Here is a 26,061-nt window from a genome sequence, read left to right as displayed (position 1 = left end):
CTGTGCTATTGAAGTTCACGGAGTCACGGCTTGCAAGGGTGACAGAAGCAGCCTGGGGTGCAGGCTGTGTGGTCATTTCTTCTATATCTCCCTCACTCCTTGTACCCACTACGAGGTGAGGAATCATGTGCTCTCTTCACGCCTTGTCAGCTGTGAGACAGGTTCATGACTTGTAAAGGAATGAACTTAGTTATGCAAATTCCACTGTTGGAAGTTTATTATTCCAACAGTGGCAGGACATCGGCAAAACTTGACTTGTAGTCACACGATGCCGAATTGGCGTGAAGAACTCGACTGTCTTTTGTTTAGCTGTGCCAGCTATGTGGTGGCTTCCTGTTCTTCTTACTTTCTGAATTTCTAACAGCCACTGTAATAAATATTTCCCTTGGGAAACTAAAACTAAGTATCTTTATTTACAAAAGAATTAATGTGACTTATAAACCTTTCCAACTCTTTAAAGGATTTTGTTTGATAAGACATCTTAGTATTTGCAGACGCAGTATTATCTATCCTATCTAAGTAAAAATAAGTGTATTCCTTTGAGGGGTTGCTTAAAAAATGATTAATAAAAAAAAAAAAGAGATGACAGGAAGATACTGATTCTGAACGGTTAGTAGAAATTCTGTCACAGTGATGGTTGTCACAATCAGTCTGTAAAATACATATTTGCTGGAACAAATTCAATGTAGTATCTCTTACATTTTTAATTCTCTTTTCCATTTGTCACTGCTATTGCCCTGGCCTTGCCATGCATCTGGCCCTCCATCCCCTCATTCACAATCTGCTTCCTTTTCTGCCAGTGTCCCTCCTACTTATCTGTATCAGCTGCCGCAGTTCCAGTAAATACTATCTAATTTGATTTATTCTCTGGCCCCCTGGTTGGTATACTTTTAGAGTTATCTACTGTGACAGTGTGGGCCAATGTCCTCAGTGATTTCTAATATTCCAAGATGAGAATTTTCTTTTTATTTGATGCTCTGTGTTTCAGTGCTGCATTCTTGTAACTAGGTAGTTGCAATCCTTGAATTTTCACACTGCATCATACAGTTTCAAATCAGGGTACTTATCATGCTGTCACATCAGGATGCATGTGGCAGGAGGCTCAGGCGAGGTTGTGGGCAAGTTGATTACATGGAAAATCGCTGGTCACAAGTTCTAATTGTACTGTCAACGCCGACATACACTGTACACCCAGGCACAGCAATTAACCTCGGCTCACCGCCTGAGCTTTCCAGGCTGGAAAATGAGACAACCACGGAGGGCTGATTGAGCATTTGATGCATATTATAGCTCTAGTGCAGGGCTAACCAGCTGGCATTCAGGGAAAGCAATTGATTATAAAATGAGCCAGTCAGGAAAGAAGGCGATGCAGGGAGAGCTCAAGATGGCCCAGGATACGTGCTCACCATGGGGAAATAAAAATATGTATATTTGTATTTTTTCCAAGTCCCTGAAAAATAAATAAAACAAAAACTTTGCTCAACATACATCATCATCCACTGCCCTTTCTCCTTCATTTCAAATTCATCCTTTTAGAACAAGTAACTCACATTTATTCTCCTGAGTTCCTACTCTCCTCTTCTCAGCCCACTGAAGTTTGGCTTTCCAAGGACCGATCTGCTGGAAAGGTCCTTGCGGTGAGTGCCCTTGCCCTCCTTGGTTCTCTATCGGTTCGTCACTTTTCTGTTCTCCTCCATGACCTCATCTCTCTGTGACAGTTTGATCACTTTGATCATGCTCTGTTATGAAAACTCACTCATCTGCAATGATCTTTCCATAGTTTTCCTCCCTTCTCTTCGAGCTTCGACTTAGTTTCCTTTGGATGTGCCACTTGTGCATTCAGTCCCCAAAATGTTGGTGGTTCCTGGGGCTTTGTCTTTAACTGTCTTCTTTTATCACTTTAAACTATTCTGGTGTATCAGCCACTGTGTCTTGTATTGTTAACCACCTGCCTGCACCCAAGAATATTCCTGCAGCTTAGATATCTTTCAAGACCGTCAGCCTTATGTATGCAGTTTTATTAAGTATTTTGAATTGGATATCAGGCAATTTGAAATAACATGTCCAATATGGAACTTACTGCTGTCCTTTCATAGTCTATCTATATTCCATTTTACTGTAACTGCTGGGAACCCAAGTATCTAACATCACTTTTCTTCTAAATTCCTCACACCACCTTGTCACCAAATCTTACAGGCTCTCCTTCCTTGACATTTCTCTGATATGTGTAAATCCTTCACCAGTTATGCTATTACTGCCTTTGTTCAAACCCTGGTCTTTCTATTTTAGAACAGCTTCGAAAACTGGTCTTGTTGCCTCCAGTCTTAGCCTTCCTATTTATTCGCCAGAGGACTCCCGGATTAATCAGTCCACGCATGGCCTTGTATATTTCTTCTGCTTAATAAAGTTCATTCAAAACGCTGTGTCTGCATCAACCTCTTCAGAATCACCCAGTATTAGGGTGACAGTGCATACCAATTTGCCTGGGACGATCCCACGTTATGCCTGTGGTCAGGGTTGGGGGAAGAGATAGGGGAGAGGGTTTCAGCCCCCTTTTGGCTTGAACATGTTTATTTCTCTTTCCTAGGACTTTATTTGCCTGCTCAATTCTAAACTTCCTTTATTTGCCTGCTCAATTCTTTTGCTTCCATAAAGTCTTAGATCTTTTAGAAAGCTTACTATGAGACAAAAATTGGGGTTAGATGCACTTCTAGGAACTTATTAGAGAATCTTGTGCTGAAATCACAGGATGGGTCATTTTATAGTCAGAGTAATGATAAAATTATCTAGAACAGCAGCACAGAGTACCCCCAATGCAGAATGGATAATGGAGTAAAGGAAATGTTGAAGTATTACAAAAACAATCTCATCTTAAGAGGGACAGTTAAGGAAAGTTCAGGTAGGGTTAACAGTGACTGGAGGTGTTAATGTACTTTCAGTTTTGCACAGACATCTATTGATATTATCAGATATGATCAGGCAACAGTAATTAGTATCACATGTGATAACCTGTGAATTTCAGGTAAATTTTACTGTTTCTTATTTCCTAAATAAAAAAATTTACCAAGTTCCTATAAGAATAATAAATCTAAGTAGGATTTCTATTATTTTTTTCAGGACACAGTATGAAAATAAAATTCAATTTCTTTAAAAAAAACAGATAATTGGGCCATGATCCATTATGAAATAATCTTATTATGAGCTATAGCTATAGGTGTTTTGGTTGGTTTTTTTCCAGGTGCAGCTTAAGAAATGTGTTTGACCAAGAAAAAAGGAACTTTCCATTCTATTATATTACTAAAAATAAACTTGTACTTTTTTTTTTCCTGGACATATAAGAAAAATCTAAAAATCCCATTTATATGCTGTCATATTTGATTCAAAATTATGTTTTAAAATAATAGAATATAATGTCATAATATTCCCCTCTGATATCTTTGTAACAGTGACCAGAAATAGATTGTTTTCCCATATGTTGTACTGTAAATGAGTCTGAAATGAGTGATATCTAAGCTTTGTTTTAAGTTGTGTCTTTCATCTTTGACTTCCATTCTTATCACTCAATTTTAATTACATGTTTAAATAATTATCTAAAAGATACATACCACTTCAGTAAACATGACAACATTGTAAAAGTTCACAAGATAATGTAAGCTTAGAGTAGGGTAATGTAGCCATCAGATTTTTCTATTTTAATGTGCAAAATTGAACACTGACATCTGAGAAATATTTTCCAAAATTAACTCACATGTCAAATCCCATAATACTAAAATTAAGAATAGAGTGGCAGTTTTAGTTGGCTCTTAGCAAACCTCAAATGTGCCTATTAGGGAAATGTATTAATTCTTCTGAAATAACGTATGATTCAGAAGCTGAGATATGGTTAATGGCATTCCTCTTTCATGTTTCTACAAAAACAGATTGCTTTGAACAGAGTATCTGAAACAAGTCACATTATTTAAATATTTCATTTTGCTTTATTTTGCCTTTTTAGGCAGATACTCTTAGTTCTTAACACTTATTCACAATGATGGTGTTTTTTGTTTTTGTTTTCTTGGTCGTTTTTTGTTTGCTTGTTTGTTTGTTTGTTTGTTTGTTTGTTTGTTTTAAGGAGGGTGCAGCTCACAGTGGCCCATGTGGGGATCCAACTGGCAACCTTGGTGTTATTAGCACCACGCTCTAACCAACTGAGCTAACCGGCTACCCCAACATTTTGCTTTATTTTGTTTGTTTCCTCTTTGCCTTCATATTGCAGAGAAAGACACTCTTAAATGAATGCCATGTGCACCATATATCAGAAGGCTGACAAATAATGATAGCTCACTTTTACTGAATGCTTACTGTAAGCTAAATACTTGTTTGTTATAACTCATTTTTATAACAACTAGGGAAATAAAGACTCTCAGCCCCATGAGGCAGAGAATAAGTTATCTGCCCCATTTGACACAAATAGTAAGTACAAGACACAGCACTAAAACCAAGGCAGGCTGACTCCTGAGGACCTATCCAGGCTCAGAGAACAAGCTATGCAGGGAGGCACATGTGTTGTGCTCTCAGGTGAAATGACAACAGTATGCCACGTGATAATATGATCTCTACCATGTAAACCGAGCTTATAAATATTATGTATATCTTTACTCCTTTGGGATATGTATTGTCTGAGTGATTGAGAATACAGAAGGCCGGATAGGTTAGATAGTTTTTCCCAAGGTCACCTGGGGAAGTCAGCCACAGCCCGGGCACGGCCAGGAGGGTCACGCCAGTGTTTGTCCCATGCTCTCTGTCCAAGTTTGCAGTAAGGGCTCAATTAGGTAAGCGATAGGAACGTCTGAGACGAGTGGCTGTTCATAGCAGACTTGCAGGGAGGGAGATATCATCATCATCATCGTCATTATCATCATTATTACTTTTACTTGGAATAAGGTGAATTATTTCCCCTTGTTTAGGTTGGTGCAATTGTAATTGTGGTTTAAAAGGTTAAACATAATTGCAAAAACCACAGTTCCTTTTGCACCAACCTAATAAAAACCTGTGATGTCAGGAACCAATGCTAGGAATAGAGGATGCATAAATGAAGGGATACAAGCTGCCAGGGAGATTGTACTATCATGAAACCTGGGGTTAAACCAAGTGCTGAATAGAGGTGTAAACAGGAAATGAGCATAATCTTTGATGAATAATCACCCACCTGCACTAAGTCTGACTACCCTGTTTCCCTGAAAATAAGACCCAGCCGGACAAACAGCTCTAATGCGTCTTTTGGAGCAAAAATTAATATAAGACCTGGTATTATATTATACCAAGTATTATAGTATATTATACCTGGTCTTATAGTAAAATAAGACTCGGTCTTATATTAATTTTTGCTCCGAAAGACGCATTAGAGCTGATTGTCCAGCTGGGTCTTATTTTCGGAGAAACGTTATCAGTTCTTCACTCAATGTTAGTTTTTCTTTCTTAACATGAAAAGTCAAGAAATGGTCAGTTGGGGTATCCTTTTAAAATAATTTATTTTGAAAACATTTCAGATATACAGGAACATTGGAAAGAAAGTACAGAGTTTCCGTATACCCTTCCCGTAATGTTGACAGTTTACACAGCCAGGGTGCAGTTATCCAATCGAAGAAATTATCATTGGCATTGTATGATTAACTAAACTACAGAGTTTATTGAGATTCTTCCAGTTTTTGCACAAAAGTCGTTTTTTTCTATTCTAGCATACTACATTGTTTTCAGGAGCAACTATTTTGGCCAGAAAATCATAAAGAGTAAAAACTGTATCTTGTTACAATTCAATTCAAGTACTTTAAAATACTTTGGACATTGCGTGTTGATTAATACTAAAGCAGATATCCATTGAGAACCTGACATGTATAAGGCATTCTGTCACATCTCTGGGATATAATAAGAGGAAAATTATTCAAGACTATGCTCTAGCTGGAAATAGAATACCTCCAAGAGAAACAATTATAGTGCTCTGAGTGAGAATTGAAACTGGAAGTGGGGCTTCAAAGAATAACATATTGAAAGAATATAAGATAAAACTGTTTACCCCAGCAGCTGAGAAGCATCTCTATGTTCTGTTTGAAAGTCTCTTTTCCTCCTAGGAGTGGATCTGACCTCATTGCGCCACATGAAGCTTCAGAGACCAATGAATATGTTAACAGACATCAAACACTTCTTATCATGTGGAGGAAATGTTAACGAGAAAAATGATGAAGGAGTAACACTGGTAAGCTAATATACTTGACTCAGAAATATTGCTAAATGGAGAATTTAAGTTTATTTTTAAAATATAGAACTAGGCATAATTAACTTATAAATAATATCTTATTTTCTGATCATAAAAGTAATGTATATTCATTGTAGAAATTTTAGGAAACACATAAATGTGCAGAGGAAAATGCAAATCCAGTCTTCCTTCTTATGTATGTTTTTCCTACAAATTTAGAAGATTTTTTATGCATTCCTTTGTCAATGTGTTTTTTGAGATGAACTTATAGGAGAATGTTTTTATTGTAATTTTAAGCAAAACAATCTATGGGTTAGTTTGTTGAATGTATTTCTAAATTCAAGGGAATGCCTTTCATTACTTTTTTTATTGCTATCCGTCATGGCTGCAGTGAGTTAAAAGCAGAGCAATTAAATTTGGATTAGTGTTTATATAAGCATAATGTTCAAACATCAAAATAACATTTGTTCTTGTTGACTCATAAAATTTACCTGGACTGCACATGCTGGGGTTAAAATTAATTATGGTGGTAATATTAAGGCTCAGCGGTCAAAAATGAAGGTACACTAGGGCAGCAGAAGAGTATGATGCTCGGAAGCATGGGATGCACAGAGGGGGTTGGAACCAGTGACTCAGCTTCTACCATGGAAAAAATATGGTGTGAGGTTGAACACAGTAGATAATGAACGTTCCAGGCTGAACAGTGGTGAGTGCAGTGGCCCTGAGGCAGAGCCTGGTGTGGTGTGATTGAGAAATAGCAAGGAGGCCAGTTTGGCTGAGCAACGTAAAGGAGAGCAGAGTGATAACCAGGATCAGATCATGCAGGGTCTTGTGGGCCTGTGTGAGGATAGTGGCAGCTACTCTGAGCGAGATAGGAACACAGTGGAAGGTTCTGAAGAGAGGTGGAACCCGACTGTATTTTGGTTCTGAAAAGATCACTCCCTCTAATTGCTGTGCTAAGGATGGACTGTAAAGGGAACGGTGTAGCTGAGAGTTCAATTAGGAGGCGTTTCCAGTATTCTAGGCAAGTGAGAGTGATAGAAGACGAAGGTGATATAAGTGGAGGTGGTGAGAAGTTGCTAATCTCAGTCTACATTAAAGGAAGATCCATTGGAATTTCCTGATGGAAAGGTGGTGTGAGAGAAAGAAAAGACTTCAAAATGACTCCAAGTATTTTTAGCTTGAACAACTGGAGTGATGGAGTTAACATCAAATGAGATAGAGAAGGCTGAAGACTGAGCTTAGAGCAGGAACGATGAGGATGGTTTTGGAAATGTAGAGTTAGAAGTGCCTCTTAGCCATCTTCATGGAGATGTTGAGTTTGTGGTCAAATATTGAAATCTGACATTCAGGAGATGTCTAGACTGAAGGAATAATTTTGGGAACATTAGCATATGCATGATATTGAAAATCCTTGACCCTGGATGAAATCAAGAATTTGATACAGAAGGAAGAAGGATTTGGGACTGTGCCTTGAAGCTTAGGAAGAAGCAGAAGATCCAGAAATGAGGTGCAATTCCCAAGGTAAGAAGAAAACCAAGAGAAAGAGGTGTCCTGGGAGTTAAGTGAATGAAGTGTGTCGAGGAGGAGGAAATGATAGGCTATTAAATACTACTGAGACGTCAAGTAAATGGAGATGGCAAATTTGCTATCAGACTTGGTAACGTGGAGGTCATTGGTCTTCTTATCTAGGTTAGTTTCAGTGGAGTGAGGGGTCAAAATTCAGCTTGGAGTGGGCTACTTAATTAGTAGTTCATTTAACACATGTACTGTACTAATGTCTAACACACACTAGAAACCCAAAAGAAACTTTGTTTCTTTGTTTGGCAGAAGACATTACAACTGTGTATATATATATATATATATATATATATATATATATATATATATATACACATACATACACACACACATATATATATAACTTTAACTGTATATAAATACATATTTATATATATACAACTTTAAATATATATATATTTAAAAATCGCTCTTAAATAAAACTAATGTACATGCTTCAATCACTGTTGAATAAAAGGACCTACCATACTTCCATAGAAAAGCTATTGAAATAATAAACATGGAGCAATAGATTGCTGTTATTTTCAGCCATCTTCAATTTTGACATTCCTTGTGACATTTGTTATTGAACAGAAGGCATAAACGTTGCTAATAATTGTTCAGTTATAACTAAATCTCCTGGTGCTCATCTGTGAGCTTTTTACAAGGAAAGTAACAATGAATGGAAAACTAGCAAGATGCCCCTTGGAGATCAGAGCATTTAGCAAGTGGTTGTTTAGTTTGATTCTTTGGTCTAAATTGTTTAGTCTATTATGTTAATGACTGCCATCTCTGGAGTTGTCTTTCTGTAAAGCACATGTGTATTGTGCATTTCTGTCTATTGTTGGTGATAACATAAGAAGACAATTTTGTCCTTAGAACGATTTCTGTATCCTGAGTTGGAATGTCGGTGGTAGTACAAAATTAGGCATAATTTCCCACGCTGTTAAATTGCTGTGCAAAAGAAGTGAAATTATCAACAAAAGGCTCAATGGAAATAAACTTCCAGTAAAATGTTTTTTATCTTGTCTCTTTCTTCTTTTTCAGAATATGCAGTAAAATAACCAAATATTTTATAGCTCTTTTAAAAAGATCTCTTAGTTTATATACTAATATTCTTCTTAAAAGAAAACAGACCTTAGACAAGGATACAGTGCAAAAAAAAAAAAAAAAAAAGGAAAAAAAAAGCCACATTACAGAACATGAAATTGAGTTCCTGAGTTTGAGTGTATAAATGCTCTTGGAAAATACTACTGTAATAATTAGCATATGTATCACAAAATGATGGTTCTTTACTGTTTTATCACAGAATTTTATGTATCACATCTGGCCTTGCGACATGGGTTTTTGGAAAAGAATTATTCATGAGATGTAAATATCAAGAAATTTTGTTTTTGTTTTTTTTGGTTAGTTCAGTAGTTCTGTTTCATCTCTTACTTCTGGATGAAGACTTAGCTAGTGCCATCAGGTTTATGGTCATATTTAGGAAATACAGCTTTTATGGTTACTTTATGTGACAAAATGTAGCCTCAAATTTAGACATCACAGTGTCTGAACCCATATAATAATGAATACTCCCGAATGGCATAAAATCAAAGCTGGCTGATCATTCTATGCCATGCTCTCCTTTAACCACATGATGTAGCCCACGAATCCCTTGTCAATATAATATTTTTAAGTAATAAAAAAAATGGTGCATAGAATTACAAAGAGAGCCAATTATGTTGAAATATAGTAATCATAATATTGAAATTAAATGTGTGGTATGTAATGCTTGTGCTTCTTTATTAATTAATGCATTAAATAACAGATCTAGCAGTTACCATGATTTTACAGTAGAGCTGAACCTCGGTTATACTTTGAGAGATCTGCTATTGCAGTACTGTGATAGGACAAGTCATAATTTCTTCTGATAATGATATCATGGCTGTGCTGCCTTGTTTGTCATTGAAGAATTTGTTAGGAGTTAGAAAAAAAGAAAAAAAGTAAGCATTTTCCCACCCAAGGTTGCAAAACCCCTGAAATCTACCTATAGATCCTGCGGGGCACCGTGAGTAGGCCCCAGTGTGAAGTACCCGGATTTCAGTTAAATCTTGATCGTGCTCCTGGAGTAGTGCTTCCTCAGATTAAGAAGTCCCTAACAGGGAGGGTGGACATGATCAACTGTGTCTGTCGTGCCCCTTTTCCTCTTTGGGGTTTCTGAAACTGAAGAGGGGGAAAAGTGGAGGAGACAGATGGGCAAGAAGAGATGAACGCTGAGGTCTGTCAGCTCTTCACTACTGTGATGTTCTTCTAAACCTTCGTTTTCCAGGAACACGTTGTAGTCACACAGAAGCGTTGTAACTGACCTGAGCAATTCCTGAGTATTTGCCCTATTTTGATATTATAGAAAGCTTGTTGTTGATAATCATTACACATAACTCTCTGATATTTCACATGATACATTCCTACAAATGGAATTCTGATTGTAAAATCATGAACTTTTCTTTCAAGTTATTTATGCATATTGTCACACTAGGTTCCAGTATTATGTGGGAGTACTCATTTTCATAGATCCTTAGTTTTTCTGGTACGCACAATTATTTATGTCTAAAGTGATTGCAAATAATTTGCAATTATTTAATTCCCAACAGTGGGTCTCTTTTCATATATTTATAGGCTAGTTGTATTTTTTCTTTTGTAAATTGACTCTCAGTTTACTTGTTTAATATTTATTAAGAGATGGTCATCGTTTTTATTGATATCTGTGAACTTTGTATATTTTAAAGATACTAACACTTTGAGATACCCGTTGCAATTGTTATTCCTGGTTTATTATCTGTCTCTTAATTTTGCTCATTGTTCAGTACATACATTTTAATTTTAATTTGTTGGTGCCTATCACTTCCTAGATGTGAATTTTGCTGGTTTCTTAAACTTTCTGAGTCATGATTTTCTCCTCCTTTAAATTGTAATAATAATAGCTCCTACATTGCATGACAAGCAGGTCTAACAAGATGCATCTAAATTGCTAAACGTTTTGTCTAGTTAGTACATCATGAGTGCTCAATAAAGTTAGCCATTATGTGATCAAAGCATATTATAGCATGGGAAATATTCAATATATTTAGGTAAAATTAACTTTCAATGAGTAAGTACATAATGATCCTAATTTTGTAAAAGAAGTGGCATGCATATGTATTGTTACATGGAAATAAAGAAGTGGCATACATTGTATTGTTACATGGAAACAGAGAAGTGGCATGCATATGTATTGTTACATGGAAATAAAGAAGTGGCATGCATTGTATTGTTACATGGAAACAGAGAAGTGGCATGCATATGTATTGCTACATAGAAATAAATCACCAGAATGTCAAAAGCAATTATCAGGAAAATACAATATCAGTAAATTTTTTATTTTCTTTTTATGTTTTATATATTTCTAAAACTCTGTAGAAAAAATAAATACAAACTAGTTTATAATTAGAAAAACATCTCTGGATTTTATCTGAACAGATCCTTGATAGGGACCTAGAACATGTCACTGCTAACACGAGGCAGGGCCATCATGGCATCATTCCTGAATGATTGTTCTGTGTGGGTTAAACCCTGTCCAGAGCAATCGATGCCACTGAGAACCATCATTTAAAACATAATCACTGATACTTACTTTTGTTTTTAGAACTATTGTGGGAGTACTATTTTGCAATATGAGAACTATTATTTATTTGGGAAAATTGTTTTAAAACCTCTAACTTTAGAAAAAAGATCAGTAGTTTATATTATATTTTCTAGCAATTAAAGCTGTCATTAAATGAAATAAACCACCTGCAAAGTGTGAGATAAGGTGGTATGAAATAGATACAATGTTATGAGCTTTGACGTGATGCAGTAAAAAGAGGATCCTTGTAGGAGATAAGAAATAAGATGTACTCACGACCCTGTTCTCTGTCTGCACCCAGGGCTGTCGCACTACCTGTGTGAGGGGGAGGCAGAGTTAGAGAGCATCCTGGCTGGGTGGACTTCAGACGTCTGACTGGAGTCCAAGACTCTTGTTACCTGAAAAATATCAGGACCTGATGATGGTTTTGCAAAGTCTGCAAAAAAGGCGATAAGCCAAGATTAGCAAACATGGCTGTGCCTACATGGGTGGTGTGTCAAGGGAAAACCAAAGCAAGTGTGTAAATAGTGCGTGTGCATCTTCTAGAGACAAACATTTTAATACAAGATTAGTATGTTGGGGAGAAGGTGGGTTACAGGAAGAAGAAAAATTGTGTATTAAAACAAAGAAATTATGGGGTGAATGCAAGGTTTGTTAGGAGCATTAATATTGCAGTGTCATCCTTGTAGCCTGGCCAACTTGGATGTCCACTCTCCTTTGCTATTTCAAAATGTCAGTTCTGGAGAGTGCAGAAGAAAGTGGTTTCAGACCACAGTGGCCATGCTTCCCTGGACTAGTTACCTAAATGATGAATCCACAACTTCTCCAGCTGTAAAAACAGGATAATAACTGTATCACAGGTTGTACAGAATAGAAGAACTAATTTATCACTTTTATGTCTTGGGGTTGTGAAACCATTCTAAGGTCTTGTCCTGCATTGTACCTAAATAGGTGATTTCCAACTTGGAATAATTTTCCATGAGAACTGTGCTTCCACATGGCTGCTGCCAGTTCTCCACAGAAACAGCAACCCCCTCTGTTCCTCATAAGACCCCATTAAATAGCAGGGGAGGAGTATTCTGAGACACCATAGTGATAAACACTTTCACATTTTGGCAACCGATATCTTCCAGCCGTAGTCAGGACAAGGTAGGAGTATAAATTCCATTTTTAAAAAAAAGACATTTTTTCATTTATATATTTTTTAACTCTGAGTCTTACTTTATGATGAGAAACTATACCCTATGGAGTCTGGTGACTTGCTTATGGATTCAGAAATTGATTGCCAGAGAATCAAGGTAAAAAGGCTTTAGGCTGCTGATATTTTATTATGATGAGTTTAAAAAATTATGTTATCTCTTGTGATGAAGTGGATGCACTCAAAGTTAGGTTGTTTTGCTTTTGGTTTGACGTTTCCTATGGTTAAATTTGTCCGTCTTCAGTGATGTCTCTAGTAGCTCCTGCTTTGGATAGCTTTTCTACTGAGCAAGCCATGACTGTCTTCCTTCTTGTCTTTTCCTTATGAGCCGTGTGTGAGATGACTGGCTGAGAGTTGGGCTAAATTTTAAATGGTGGAACCTGATTTTCCCTGCATGGAAAGCAAATCTATTCATAAAAGGGTTGATCCTATGAATCTGACATTTTTATCAATTGCTAACCAACTAATGGACATATTCTTAATGCAGTTTTAAATTAAAAGTGAAAATCTTTTGAGATGCAGATGTTAGTATATCTATAGCGTAACCTGCCAAACATTGACTCAAATAATTGATTCAAATAATGTACAATAAATTTAGAAGTGGGTGAAAGATTAGTTCTCTAGGAAAACAAGTGTATAAAATTGTGTGTCTCTTAAATACCTGTGGATATATTATTCTTGGGACTTTTATCTAGAATATTAATGAGATGAATTCTGTATGTAACAAAACATGGGTAGATGTGAAACTTAATCTCTTAATGTTTATGCCTTAAATTAGATGAATTTATTCTAATGAAAGTATAAGAAATAAACATATAATTATCACTATAGGTTGAGGAATATTAAGTTCAAAGGTAGAAAAGCAAATGTTTTTGCTGAATTTTATCAACAGATGTATATATATATATATAGAGAGAGAGAGATAGAAAAGGAGATAGATATAAATATAGATATGTATAGCTATATATATTTAATAAGCCTTTTTGACTTTACTGTAATTTCATTTTTGTAACAAAAATGGAAAAGAAGATACAAAATTCCATGCTATGAAACTAGAAGCTGTTGTTTTTACTATTTTTAAATTTGTTTTTTTCCTTTCCTTGAAGATTCCTCTTCTTAATTATTATGATTACAAAATAAATCATGTAGTTAGTTAATAACCTAATTTAAATTGAGTTTGCTGATAATTTACTTACTCACATAAAGGTTGTTGCCTTAGAAACAGGAATTCCCCCATCCGAAAAATTTGAAAGATTCTCCAACCTAATCTCATCATTGTAGTTCCTGAAGCCTCATTTGTAAACTTCAGGTGCATTAAGAAACTAAACTGGGAGAATGTTCAAATGATAGCTACATAATCATTTTAAAGCCTGTCCAAATTATCTCATCCTTTCTGCTTTTCCTGTCCCTTTTATATGTATGTAAACATCACAATGATCAGATTTTTTGTTATTTATATCTTTGAATCCTTCTCGTATAACACCACATATAATGCTGGAATTTTACAACTAGTCAATACATGTTTGACTTTTGTGTAAGAAGTGGTCAAGTATTGAATTATTATATTTTGTATTTAAAAGTGTTTGTATTATAGTAGAAAGGGACACTGGAGAGGGAAATAGGAATTACATAAAAAAATGCAGTCAGAAGGAAAACAATAAATAATTCATCCATAAGCCTTTTTTAAAAAATGATGACATTCACTTGTACCAAATAAATAAAATTATGTGTATGTTCCTTTTCTTAAAGGACTCTGTATTTAGATTCAATACTGATTAAGTAGCTCTCTTTAAACCACTAATGAAATTGTATTGCTATTCCTACTTTTTAAAGATGAATAACAAAATATCTCTTTGTTGCAGTTACATATGGCATGTGCAAGTGGCTACAAGGAGGTTGTATCACTTCTCCTGGAACATGGTGGGGACCTCAATATAGTAGATAATCAGTACTGGACCCCGCTCCACTTGGCAGCAAAGTATGGCCAGGTAAAATGATTTCCTGAATTATTTTTTAAAAATCATTTTATAATCAGTGCATCATTTCATGTTTAATTTTGTTTTTATTTCAGATCATATAGTAATCATTCTGTAATTTGACCTTTTTTTGCTTTTTTAAGTTTATTTTCAATTACAGTTGAGATACAATATTATGTTAGTTTCAGGTGTACAACATAGTGATTAGATATTTATATACTTTACAAAGTGATTGCCCTGATAACTGTAATATGACTTTTAATGACGTCATCTTACTAAACATTTTTTAATGATTGAAATAAAACATTTACTTTTAGAAGGACACATAATAGCATGCATCCTTCAGGACACTACACATTGTAGTCAAAATCATTGGAGAAATAATGAAAACTTATAAACATTCTTTATAATATGTACTTAATGAAATTTTCTTCATATTATATAGTCCTTATGAGCTCACTATTTCATGAGTCTGTAATAATTTTGTTTTCTATGGTTAGTAAATGTAAAGTGAAATTACATTTTATATATTTTTCTCTATAAATTATATTTCATTTTAATCAATGAAGAATGAGTAGCAGACTTCTTTCTTTGAATTGAGTTTTGGCTATAGCTCGTACATCCTGAGTTACTTTTGCACCAATTAATTTCTCAGTAAGTACCATTATGTCATAAAGAAGAAGCAAACTCTAACTTTTAAATGATTTACATGGATGAATGTGACAGCGTAGTTAATAATAATTCATTAATATTAAAATCAATTTATAAAAATATGTATACATTTTTGTGGTAGAGAAGGACTTAGTAGTAATAATATGAAAAATAACTCAGTTTTACATATACATACATACATACATGTATATATATGGAGATTTAGGCTAAACTTGTTGGTTTCCAAATGTTAGTTTGAGGTAACAATCACACTCATTGAATTTATAGTAAGTTAAATCCCTTAGATACCAACCAGCACACAAAATATCTGTCCTAAAATTTGAATAGTGCAATTGTTGAAAAAATTGAAAGTATTTTCATTTCAAGCATTTTAGAAGAAAATGCCTTGCTTGGGGAAGGTCTTCAAACTAATAAAAACATGGTTTCCCTTTGACAGTATTTTCTGTAGGAAAAGGTTTAGTCATTCAGTAAATACTTTCAACAGACTATTAACAAACTCCAAACTGTGCTTTTGGCAAGTGCGTGTGTGTGTAAATAAATGAGTGGGTTAAGAGGATGAGGCTGCAGGTAGTGAAGTCATTGGCCTCAGTGGTCCAGGGTCCCCAGGTCCCACTAGACCACGGGAGTGGTGGGGCATCCATTCTTCTAGACTCCATTTCTAGCACAGCAACAGCCTGGATACTGAGTGAGAAGTTTTCTCATTTGTTAAAAACAGAGAAGCAAACATATAAACAAATACTCTTTCCTAGAACACAAATGGTTGCCCTTTGCTGAGGAAATGGTAATTAGTGGATTATCAAAAAGTGCCCATTATACTCAGGGATTGCTTCTAGAAGGAGCTAACTCTGGAAGTGAGTGATAGTTTGATAAAATGTAGCATAGCAGAACACTACCCCAACTTGAATGAATCAAGGCTTTCATTTTACCCAACTTTTCACTTTTCTTGATTGGGATTTTAAATTTTGGATCAATATCATTTTCAAAAGCAACAAATTGGCCCCCTTTAACCACTTTTATGATATAATAAATTCTGGGGGACTAGGACTCGATTTTGAAAAGGTTATTTAATATATCACTATTTTTGTTATTAGAAATTTAACATTTTTTTTTATCAAAACCCAGTATGTGGTTTATATTTTATTTGGTTGAAGGTCAAATGAAACATTTGTTATAAATTTGTATACTTGTATTTTTTAGTTCTATGATGTCCATTTGGTTCTTTTTCTTAAAACTTCTATGTCATTGATGAGATTTTTTTGTTTTTTCATTTGTTTCAAGAGAATTTATCATTGCTTATTAAAGCATTTTTATGATGACCACTTTAAAATTATCATCAAAATACTCCAGCAGGATTCATCTTGTTCTTGGTGTCAGTTAATCATTCTGTTCTCATTCAAGTTGTAATTTCCTGATCTTGGTATGATGAGTGATCTCTAATTGTATCTTGGACATTTGTGCTATTAATAGAATCTTGGTTTTATATAAATCTTCTATGTTAGCCAGCAGTCACCATCTTTAGGTTTAGCACATAGGTCCTGGTCTACTTGAGTGGGAGGTGTTTCCAATGACAGTTTAATATTCAGAATCTCTGAGGTACTATTTTGGCATACTTAGTTTTTCTGGTGGCCGGCAGGGGGTGGGGGTGCTCCTGCTCGTTCCTGCTAGTGCCCCCTGAAGAGGCAGAATGATTTTTTCCTAAAGTAGGCTGTTCCATGTCTCTTGGTGGGGTAGGGGGGAGTCTTCCTGGGTTCAAAAAGACTTTCAGGGCTGAGGCCTGTTGGGGCATGCTTCCTCTTGCAAGCGCCCCCTCACAGCCTCTCCTCTCTTGGGAAGGAGGGGTCTCAGGCTCAGTGGAAAGAGAGCACTGCTAGGTTCGCCATGGGAAACACCCTGTTTGGAGATGTCTTCTTCTTTTGGGTGTGAGGATATAGGTCACCCTGCTGCTCTGCGATTCCTCCCGTCTTGGGGTCCTGAGCCAGTTTACCTCCATCCTTTCATGTTTCAGAGTTCTTTTTGGGTTGCTTGTTCTTTCCAGGGTTTATTATTGTAATGATCAGAGAGGACCAAGAAGAAACCAATCTGAGTGGATGTGTTTGAAAATAACTGTTTCTGTTTTGAAAAATACTTTTTTCTGAAAGCCTTATAAAGCTTGAGATTGTGTGATGAGAAGAAATTAAGTTATGATTATTTTCACATGAAACCCACCTACGAGGCAGAGTAGAAATAAATGTGAATGTCTATGAATATTTTATTATAAAGTATCTATTGCTGTATTTGGTTCTGCTTGTTGAGTATGCCTAAATGTGACCCAATTTTTCTTGACTCACATTTTGAAAGATCAGCTAGATATTTCCATTCATATCCTGGAAGCTATACTGGTTAAGGCAGAAAGAAGTAGTGACTATAAGAAATTATATCCCTCAGGCAATCAGATGAAACTACCAATCCTTTTCAAAGAATTCAGAGACACAAAAGTATACCTACAATTTCAGAGGTCAAGAATCCTCCATGAAAACAAGGCATAGTCCTTTCAAGAGTTCATAAGAAACCCTACTCTGCAGAAATGGAAACTTTAAGCTAAGAAAATGCATTTTTAAAGGTCCTGTAAGAGATCCTTATTATATGCTAAGTGTTCAAAGGCAAAATCACAGTCAAATAAAATGTATCTTGGAGAGAGACACATTTTGTATAACCATGACAAAAGATTAAGGAATATATTAAACTAATAAAATGGGTTAGCTGTATAATAAAAAGATTTGTACTTGGTTTTAATGATGAAAGTACATTTTTTAAAACATTAGTTTACACAGTTACGTTTAACAATTTAAAAAAATCATTTAATGATTAACATATATGCCAGATGTGATCCCTGCCACACTTCAGTGATATAAGATAAACCCAGTGCAATTGCTACTTCCTTTATAAAGCTTCCTGTCACACACAAGTCATAAGAAGAACCACTGATTATTAATAAGGAAGAGAGAATATATTTGTGGATATCAGTACTCTCACATCATTTACCTATCACATTCGAAAAACTTCCCAACTTTTGGTTTTCCAAATCGGCATTTTCAGCCTAGAGAAACATAGTCATGAACTTACATGGGATATATGGTTCGAAAGGTGCGTTTGCTTTGCAAGATGCAGAGTAATTAAGATTGATGTTTTCGTTACTACATCTCCAATGTGCCGGCTACATTCCCAACACTCATCATTTATTAATATTAAGTGAATTAAGAAACTTTTCAATTGCTCTGTTTTTTTCAAACCCAACTGCAAAAATATTTGACCCCAACTTTTAAAAACCATTATTTCTCTCTTTCTTCTTAAATTCCCTATTCTTTTTCTTTTTCTTTTTTTCTTTTTGTCTTTTCCCAAGACACTCCCCCCACACAAGCACACCTATATTTTATTCGGCCCAACTGAGTGATTATGCCAGGTTTGTTTTGAGGACTTCTATGGCCTCCTCACTGGCTCTGAGTACCAGCTACTCCTTGCTGGCTGTGTTAACCTAATAAGCCTTGATAATTCTTCTTCCATAAAGCCTAGCCCCAGGGTGTTCAATTAATAAGAACTTCCAACGCATCTGTTTGCAGGCGAGTTTTTACGTAGCTCAGAATATTGTTGAGAATAACAAAGGCTAATGCATCATCGAAGCGTCAGTGAACATGTGTCCTAGTCGATTGATCCAGTTGCTAGATTTGTACAAACAGATGTCCAACATAATGGTTTCCAGAAATGGCCTTTTGTAGTGTGCAAATGAGGCAGATTTTAAAATAATCTCACTATTATCCTCTGCCTTTCTAGAAAATGACTAGTCATTAATTCAGTATTTTCTAAATTCTTATACATTTTAGTACTGAGGATAGGGCCTGAGGATTATATGTATCTTTTCCGTTTTTCTCCATTACATCTTCTGGAATGGGATCTCCACCAGAATGTAAGCTCCAAAACAGCAGAGATTGTATTTGTGTTGCCTGCTGTGCCAGCAGAGGAACTGAAGGAATTTAATGGACAAATTAGTCAACCAAGAACTAGAAGTAAATTTTTATGCATGTATGTATTCATTCATTTGTTCATTCATTCATTCATTTTTTATTTAAATTTAAGGACAGAGGTTAGCACTGCCCTTGACAAGGATAGAAGCAAAGTACTAATACTGAGAGATAGAATGAGGATTTTCTGTTAGAATATGTGAGACATCAGAACCAAACTATTCTTCCTTGATTCAAACTAAAAAAATAGCTAAGAGATTTGTGTTAATAGAAGATTTTGAGTAAATTGTATCTTGATTATTTTGTCAAGAATAGACCATATGCTATCTAGAATTATTTTGAAAATTGTTCACCGATAAAATATCATTTAATAGTCATTTTGGAAATGATATTTTAGAAATAGGTTTTATTTGATTCTCAATTTATATGCATGGGAGATTTATAATGTTCTAAAGACATTTACTGTAAATAAATGTATCTCAGTTCAGAAAAAAAAAAACCTCCAGAAATGCTAACATTTTAGAAAGACTAATGGCATTTTTTTAAACATTGATAGCACTTTTACTTTCATATAAATATCTTACAAATATAAATTCCTTTATGGAGAAGGTAGTTTATAATTTATAACATTATTTATTGTTGACATTTATACTGGCAGGGCATATGTATTTTAAAACTTCCCTTTATAAAAGAGATGCTGTTCTTGTCTAAAACTGGGAACTAAATAAGTTGTGTGAGTAACAATTCTTTCATGAGTTGTACACAGTAAAATAAAATTTGATTCTACCCTTATACATACTTTTAGTGTTTATAGTAGGATATACTGCAACAAAAGATAAAGTAATTGTAGAAACGCTCAACTCTACGTATCCTTCCCTTCAAATGTGTTTTGTATTCCACAACCTGCTTATCTTGATGTTCAAAGGAGTCGTTTTTATTCTCAAATACATTTTTACCCAAGCACATTAGAATTGAGATATATTTTTTCTTCAGCTGTTTCTTCTTTGCTTTGGAAAAAAATAAAAAACTCTCTGGTTTTCCTCCTGCCTCTCTGAACATAAGGTATTGATAAGCTCAGTGCTTTATCCCAGGTTCCCTATCTTCTCAATGTTTACATGTCTTGAGGGAATTTCCACTCTACTGCTTCAAATACTCTGCTTGCTCGTGGCTCCCAAAGCCTTCTCTTGTTTCTCTGCCACCACGTTCCAGGCCCCTTAAGGCCACTTCCCAGTGTGTAATCTCTATTAACCTGCTTTCAAGCTCCACTTGCGTACAAAGGGAATTATCATCTACTCTTTCCCATCCCCAATCCGCTGCCCCTTCTCTGTTTCATCATTCAGTCATCCCCAAACTGGGCTTTATCCTTTTCCTACCTCTCCATCCTCTCCCACATCTAATAAATCACTGAGCCCACAAACTCCGACCTAGTAAATGGTTTTGAGCTATTTGAGCTATAATCATAAGCAGTTAATCTGTGCATCCTCATTGCTCCTTCTCTTGTCCATTGCTTCAGCATCTTTACAGAAGAATTAACCTGCCAACCTCCCAACAGAGCTCCCTGCCCCTCCCCTACTCCATTCTCAACAATGTGGCCACTAAGCTTTCTAGATGCAGAAATAACCAAACTATTTCAACACAACATCTTTTCCATTGCTGTTGATATGCAATGCCCACTCCAGGACACTTTATGAGCCTCCAGGTGTCTGGCCTTCTGCTTAACTCTCCAACTTTAGTTCTTCTTCCTCCCCCTACCAGGTTAGAGGACATAGCCATACTGAATTTGCAGTTTCTGGAATATGCCATCATGTACATCCCGTTCATGTCCATTGCTCTTCCTGAAAGGGTTATGTGGTTAAATATTGCTTACCTTGAAGGACTATGCTGAGATGTTGCTTCACTGGCTGTCTTTTCTAATTTCCTGAATTCTGGTGAAATGGCTCCCCTCATGTACCCTTTGTAGCACCCTATATCTCCTGTATCACATCGCTTATGACAACATGTCAGAATTGCCTCTTCCATCATTTGTGTCACCCTCTAGTCTGTGAGAACTGAGTGCAGGTCCAACGTCTGTTTTTTATCAGCACAGGGCCTGATACAGAGTCCTCAGTTGCTATTTATTAGTGAGAGAGTCAGCAAGTGTCCTCGTTTCACAGGTGCTTGGCTTCCTCAGTGGCTTATTGTGAATACATGTGTGAAGAGTAGACAAGTGAGCATACAGCTTGAAACTGGTTGACCAATGGGAGAAATTCCGACGGAGATATGCAGGAGGTGCTTGGGCACATGCAAGGTGTTGGGCGGCAGGTCTGGAAATAGAGATTTATGATGTATTACTCAAAGCAATCTTGGGCAATGGGCAGGAAAGACCAAATATCATGGGCCACACCATACATAGTAGTATGGAAAGGTTTGTCAGAAGAGTCAGAGGTGGAATGCACATAGGAGAATGAGGCTGCTGTGTGGAAGTAAAGAAGGAGTGTTTTCAGAAGGAAACACAGGAGAATTGTACAGACTACTGGTGGGATTAGAATGCATGTAATTTTGAGGGATGAAAGCAAAACAGTTTGTTCAATAAGAAGGCAAAGTTGGATCACAAATAGACTTAATGTTAATGATTTATTTGACATTTTTATATTTCAAATCTGACATCCTTCAGGTAGTTCTGAGTTAGAGGCATTTACTCATAATGTAGAGAGAGGATGTACCAATGAGCGTAAAACATACAAATTCTGAAATCCCTGAGGACCTTTAACATAATTTCTCTTTCTTAAATTAAGTGAAACAATCATTTTTAGCTTCTGAACTAGGAATTCGACTATCTCCAAACACTCATTGCTATTTTTTCTTAACTTTTTAAAGAGCTAATTTAAATGACCACGAAGAAATTAATTTTGCTAAATTTATCCAAACTGAAATACAATGACCCATAGAATGAGTAGTATATATCCAGTAACTTGTGTGTATTTAAATTTCAACTTAAATACATTTTCTACCAGCCAATAGTGTTTTCTTTTACACACACACACACACACACACACACACACACACACACACACACAATACCTGTCATCTTAACCTCTGATAGTTTTGGTGATTATAGTAGTTTTCTTTTCCGTGGGTCAGTTATCTGTGATCAATCACAGAAGAATAAATACAACAATTCCATTTCTATAAACATCACAAACAGGTGAAACCAAGCAATATATTGTTTAAGGATACTTCCATATGTAAGGGCTAAGCATGTAAAGGAAGTATAGTAATGGTTAGCCCAAAATTCACGATAGTGATGAACTCAGGGAAATAGGGAAAGGAACTCATGAAGATACTATGACATATTTAAAAGTTGGGTGCACTGGCATTTATTTCACTATTGCTCTTTCAATGATACACATACATTATATGTACTCTTTATATATGCTGTATTTTATAATAGAACTTTAAAAATATATTAATCTCTCATCAAGTGGCTTAATTCTTATAACTTGAAATTAAGTTTTTCTAACTCTCCGTTGTGACTTTAGGTTCATATTGTCCACGGTGCTATAATGGGTGTACAGTACCAATAAGTGACATTTTTATGAATTGCTGAATTAAAACAGAACAAAACACCTGATGACATAGAATTCTGCCCAGAAGGTGCCCTGCTATAAATGTGAAAGGTGTTAAATGCAGATTTTCAAATTCTTAGTGGTTTATCTCTCATTTGATTAAATAATTTTTGGTTTGCATGCAATAATTGCTGAAATAGTTTGAAATATCTGCCATTGTAAAAAAAGGAACTGGAAACAGAGAGTTGAAGAAAAACCTAAAGCTGAATAATAATGAATGTCAACTATAATTTAATATATATGTGTATATATAGTCACGGGATGTGGAGTACAGCATTAAGGAATAGAGAGTGGAAATGTAATGGCTGTATGCGATGTCAGAGGGGTAGTAGATTGGGGGAGGGGGGTAATCACTTTGTGAGGGGTATAAATGTCTAACTATTACATTGTTCTGTACACCTGAAACTAATAAAAAAAACAAAAAGAGAAGAGAAACACTTAGTGTAATAGTAGGTTATGCTAGTGCAGTCTCCTTTCTCCAAACTTAAGTGCCCTGTGAGGACTCAACTGTGTATTATTTACTCATGAATCGTCAGTATCCAGCATGACATTTCCTATTTCAATTATCTCTAATGTTTCAGACAAACCTGGTGAAACTTCTTTTGATGCATCAGGCAAATCCAAACCTTCTGAACTGCAATGAAGAGAAGGCCTCAGGTAGGTTATGAACGTCCTGGGACCCCTGAGCAGTCACTGTTTCCTTCCCATCACGTGTATGGTTTTCATCTATCACTAGCATAGCTGGAAAATGGAAGTCAGCCTCTCCTGAGAAGCTCTGTGAAAACCACCCCAGTTCAAGTGTGACTCACAAACTCATATGTACTACTCCATTACAGGAGTCTATGAAACAGCAGTTAAGTGTATAGGGTACCGTGTACTTCATTACAATTTGCTTTTCAGGCTTTAAACTTCCAGGGTAGTGATTCCTGCAGTGACACTTACTTTAAAATATGTTTTTGCTGCTTTTAACTAGTTTCTCTTCACACCAAATGCATAGTTATTCATTAGGGTATTTTAAAAACAACAATTGTGTTGTTTTCTGCGCAGGTATTTATATTGCAAGAAATAGAGACAAATATTTTAAAGCTAATTTAAAAGTTTGAAAATATTGTCTTAATGTTACTATTTTTAATGTATATTTTTAAAAATTCTAGTTTTTTTACTAATGTTCTTTATATATTCATATACTTATTATAAAAAAGGATTCCACCTTCCTATTTTAGTTTTTAAAAAATTTGACAACTATGTTACTACTGAGTTATTTTTATGTATTAAAAATAAAAGAATTCTAAATAGCAAAGAGAAAAGTCTAGCATAAGTAACAAAATAATATAAACATTGCAAGGTAGTGTTTGATTTGAATAACTTACGTATGTATCTAATTATTCTTCTTGTTATACTTCCACTCACCTAAAAGCACTTTATGCCTGAGATTTTTTATCTGATGTACTTACAGGACTGTGATTACCTGTAAAACCACCAATTTAAGAGAGGATGAAAGATTGGCTCTATTTCTTATTTTATTGGAATTAAGTATTGTTTAATATTTATTCATTTTTCTGCTAAAATAAACTGCAGATCTAACAAACAGAACTATAAGATAGCTTATTAGTCTCAAACTTTAGAATCAGGCTAATATTAATGATAGTGTAGTGTAGTACTCAATATTAACTGCAATAATATGTCCAAATATTAAAGGAGTAAATAGAAATTTGTAGCTTTTTCTGTTTTGTTTTGTTTTTCAGAAATATATTTATTGTGAAATATACATCACATCCTCTGTTAATTCTACTTTGGTCTAACTGATCACATTGTTCAAATTCATATCCCTGGCTTCTTTCCCAGAGAAGGGAATATATGATTGACCCTTGACTGCATAGACTTCATCTGTCACACATTCAGTTTTCAGGTCTACTGTCAGCTGTGCCAAAATGAACATCCAAGGCAATTGACAGTTCTAGAGCACCAGGAAATGACTAAACTTCTGATCTAGACTTAGCCTTGGTCACCTCAGGCCTAGCGTATGGTGACTCTGTGAGATAATTTCTCCCATATTGCTCATGCCAGTTCTTCCATCAATGTAATCTCTTTTTGTGCCATGTCGGTCACAAGAGACACAGTCATGGGACCATAGTAGATTCTCAATAAGAATTGGTTAATCGAATGAAAATACTTCTCACACACAAGGGACAAAAAGCTATAATGTGGGATATTTCAAGTAAATGCAGGATATCCCAACATCTAATCCAACAGCAAGAAAAATGAACTAGATAAAACAATAGTGCAGAGAACAGTAAACTAGACACCATAGTATCACTGAGCAAATGAAAGTCATCACAGTACTATATTTTATTCTTGCTATCTGGGGTATCATGAATTTGGAATGGACACATAAAAATTTATCTGGGGGATAAAAACAGTTTGGGGTGTTGCTGTTAGGTGGGACAGAAATAATCTCCTGAGGCGAGGAAGCTGAGCTGTTCCCAACTCATTACACGGTTGTGATTTAACCTAAAGCAAATGATGACAAAATCCTGGCATATCTTCTTGTGGTAGCTGAATTACGGCATCTAGCCCATAAGGCTGCATAACTCAAGTGTATAGACATAGGGGGACATGCAGGTTAGTTATGAGGGTTGGAAAGGAGATGTTGCTTTCATTAGGTTCAGAATTGTTATTAATATGAGTTTTTCTTCAGGATTTATCGATTTTCAATTTCAATTGTTAATAAGTATAAATTTGATTAACGCACCTCTCTAGTGCTACTCAAATATGTCCAGATGCCACTGTTAACATTAATTTATAAGAAAATATAATTATTTATACTTCAGGTTTTTAAAAAAGCAGATCATGAAGAGAGGCTAGACCCACTGTTTGAACAACATCCTGGGTATCTATTTGTCCATCTACCTGTTTAGTAGAATGTTTTGGAATGCCCACTATAGATGTTTTATAATAGCCCAGTCATTCAGAAGGTATAAATATTTTCAGCGTTTTGTTTCATATTCACCAAGGTGAAGGAGGAGTTTTACTGAGAATAAAATGACATTAAGTTCTATCAAGCTTAGCTTCTCAATGATTTTATATTTTACACATCACCACTCAGTGAAAATTATTTTTATATTTTTTTCATTTCATTTGCAATTAAATATGTCACTGATGTAAAACACATTAGTCTTT

The 26,061-nt window shown here is 35.4% G+C and overlaps 1 protein-coding gene and 1 non-coding gene across 4 annotated transcripts in view; both read left to right on the top strand.

Annotated features, from left to right (window-relative positions):
* MYO16 (myosin XVI) overlaps positions 1–26,061 on the top strand; it is a 548,145-nt gene that overhangs the window by 206,545 nt on the left and 315,539 nt on the right. For all 3 annotated transcript variants that reach the window (XM_019731063.3, XM_074329516.2, XM_019731062.3), the window contains 3 exons: positions 6,108–6,232; positions 14,496–14,621; positions 23,463–23,538. In XM_019731063.3, the coding sequence (XP_019586622.3) occupies positions 6,108–6,232; positions 14,496–14,621; positions 23,463–23,538 (327 nt within the window). The remainder of the gene's footprint in view (positions 1–6,107; positions 6,233–14,495; positions 14,622–23,462; positions 23,539–26,061) is intronic.
* Positions 19,378–19,501, top strand: LOC141571437 (U6atac minor spliceosomal RNA). The gene has a single exon (XR_016019514.1). It is a non-coding gene; the product is annotated as a U6atac minor spliceosomal RNA (small nuclear RNA).

The sequence above is a fragment of the Rhinolophus sinicus genome, chromosome 16, assembly GCF_057876585.1.
Source record: "Rhinolophus sinicus isolate RSI-liver-muscle chromosome 16, RSI-T2T, whole genome shotgun sequence".
In the NCBI taxonomy this organism is placed as follows: Eukaryota; Metazoa; Chordata; class Mammalia; order Chiroptera; family Rhinolophidae; genus Rhinolophus; species Rhinolophus sinicus.
This window is presented reverse-complemented; position numbering and strand designations above follow the sequence as displayed.